The 1767-nt window shown below is 65.1% G+C and overlaps 1 protein-coding gene across 1 annotated transcript in view; it reads left to right on the top strand.

The window, feature by feature from the left end:
* LOC102427833 (excitatory amino acid transporter 5) overlaps window positions 1-1418 on the top strand; it is a 5383-nt gene extending 3965 nt beyond the window's left edge. Inside the window, 3 exon segments of the mRNA XM_023752825.1 lie at window positions 591-725; window positions 1157-1259; window positions 1392-1418. Of these exon segments, the coding sequence (XP_023608593.1) occupies window positions 591-725; window positions 1157-1259; window positions 1392-1418 (265 nt within the window).
* The last annotated feature ends 349 nt before the right edge of the window (window positions 1419-1767 follow it).

The raw sequence follows: 1767 nt of genomic DNA, 5'->3' as shown, positions 1-1767 counted from the left end.
GGGTGGGACGTGACCTGATCCCTGAGACTGGTGGCACAGGCTCCCCCCCAACCCTCCCCAACGCTGCCCTGCGGGGCGGGAGCTGAGACCCAGAGGAGGGCCTGCATTCTGGACACGCAGGGCAGAGAGGGGGCAGAGGCCCGGGGCGGGACGCTGGAGGGGCTGCTGGTGTGGCTGGAGCAGAGGGAAGGGTGCTGAGGTGAGGGGCAGAGGCTGAGGGAAGGCCTCGCACGCCAGCCTGAGGGCACAAGGCTGACCCTGGGCACCAGGCCCCCGAGGGAGGCTGGGCAGATCAGAATTTCTCAGCGGCTCCCTGAAAACCTTCCTGGCAACGGCTCCAGGCACAGGGTTTCCCACAGATTCCTCAGGGGGTCCTGCTGAGGCCAGGTGTGGGGCCCATGGGGTTATAGGACCTCAAGCAGGAACGTGTCCCCCCAAGAACTCCTTGATGTGGCCTTTCTAACAACCCTGCCCCGTTTGGCTGGCCACAGAGGCGCTGGCATTCTGGCCTCCCCTTTGAAGCGAGGGTCCCAACGAGGCCGCCTGCTCCTCCTGCTTCTCTCTCCTCCTTCTCTCCCCACCCTCTGCAGCATCACAGCCACCGCAGCCAGCATCGGGGCAGCTGGCATCCCCCAGGCCGGGCTCGTCACCATGGTCATCGTGCTCACCTCCGTGGGCCTGCCCACAGACGACATCACCCTCATCATTGCTGTCGACTGGGCTCTGTGAGTGGGGTGCACCCCTCCCGCCCCCACCCCGCAGGCAGCAGGCAGCAGGCTTTTGGGGTAGGCAGGGGAAACCTACAGAGGCAATGGCTCTGGCCTGGCTGCATAATGTAGAGCCCAGTTTTCAAAAACAAAAATGTGGGGACCCTTGTTTACAAATTATAAGGGATTTCAAGAGGGTGAGAGCAAACCGTGAAACCAAGCCTGGGCCCTTCTTAGCACAGGCCCTGTGCGGCGTCCGGTCACCCGCCATGAAGCCCGCCCTGCATCAACCCTCCTCAGCATCCCTGAGGGAGGGGTGGGCTTGAGAGGACTAGGAAAGCGCCTCACTGTGGGCTCTGCCCTGGCGGCTGGTGCCCTCAGGGGCTGCTGGGCTGGGCGCTGCCCCCTCCCGGCTCCCCTTACGAGTGCCCACCGCTCGCCACCACCAGGGACCGCTTCCGCACCATGATTAATGTGCTGGGGGATGCGCTGGCCGCGGGGATCATGGCCCACGTCTGCCGGAAGGACTTCGCTCAGGACACGGACACCGAGGTGAGAGCAGTGCCTCCCCCCAGCCTGGCCACCCAAAGGCCCTGGCGGGTGGAGCCCAGGTGGGATGGGCACCAATCTTCCACTCACCAGCCGGGGAGCCATCAGCCAATCCCTCCAGCCTCCCTGCCTCAGTTGCTCATCTGGTACCGGGGTGACTAACTCCTCTCACAGCTAGTTGTTGAGCACCCACCACGGCTGGCCCTGCTCTAGACACAGGAACAAAGGAAGCCAGCGCCCTGCCCGCGGGGAGCTGTACCCTAGGGCGGGTGGCGCTGCCCACAGCAACGCGAATGTTTGCACATCTGCACGGGCTTCGTGGTCTTCGGGCTCCTTCAGTAGCCACGAGCAGCAGGCTCCCACTCCGCCAGGAGGAATGCTGGGGCCCAGGCAAGGGCCCGGTTCCCTCGTGGACCCTGTGGGTCAGGTCCCCTCCTCTACCACGACAGCCGCAGGCCGTGGCAGGGGCGGACCGAGAGAGGCCCCGTGACCTGCCGAGGTCCCACAGTAC

The sequence above is a fragment of the Myotis lucifugus genome, unplaced genomic scaffold, assembly GCF_000147115.1.
Source record: "Myotis lucifugus unplaced genomic scaffold, Myoluc2.0 scaffold_37, whole genome shotgun sequence".
In the NCBI taxonomy this organism is placed as follows: domain Eukaryota; kingdom Metazoa; phylum Chordata; class Mammalia; order Chiroptera; family Vespertilionidae; genus Myotis; species Myotis lucifugus.
Note: the sequence above shows the minus strand (reverse complement) of the source record. Positions and strands in the feature narration are given on the sequence as shown.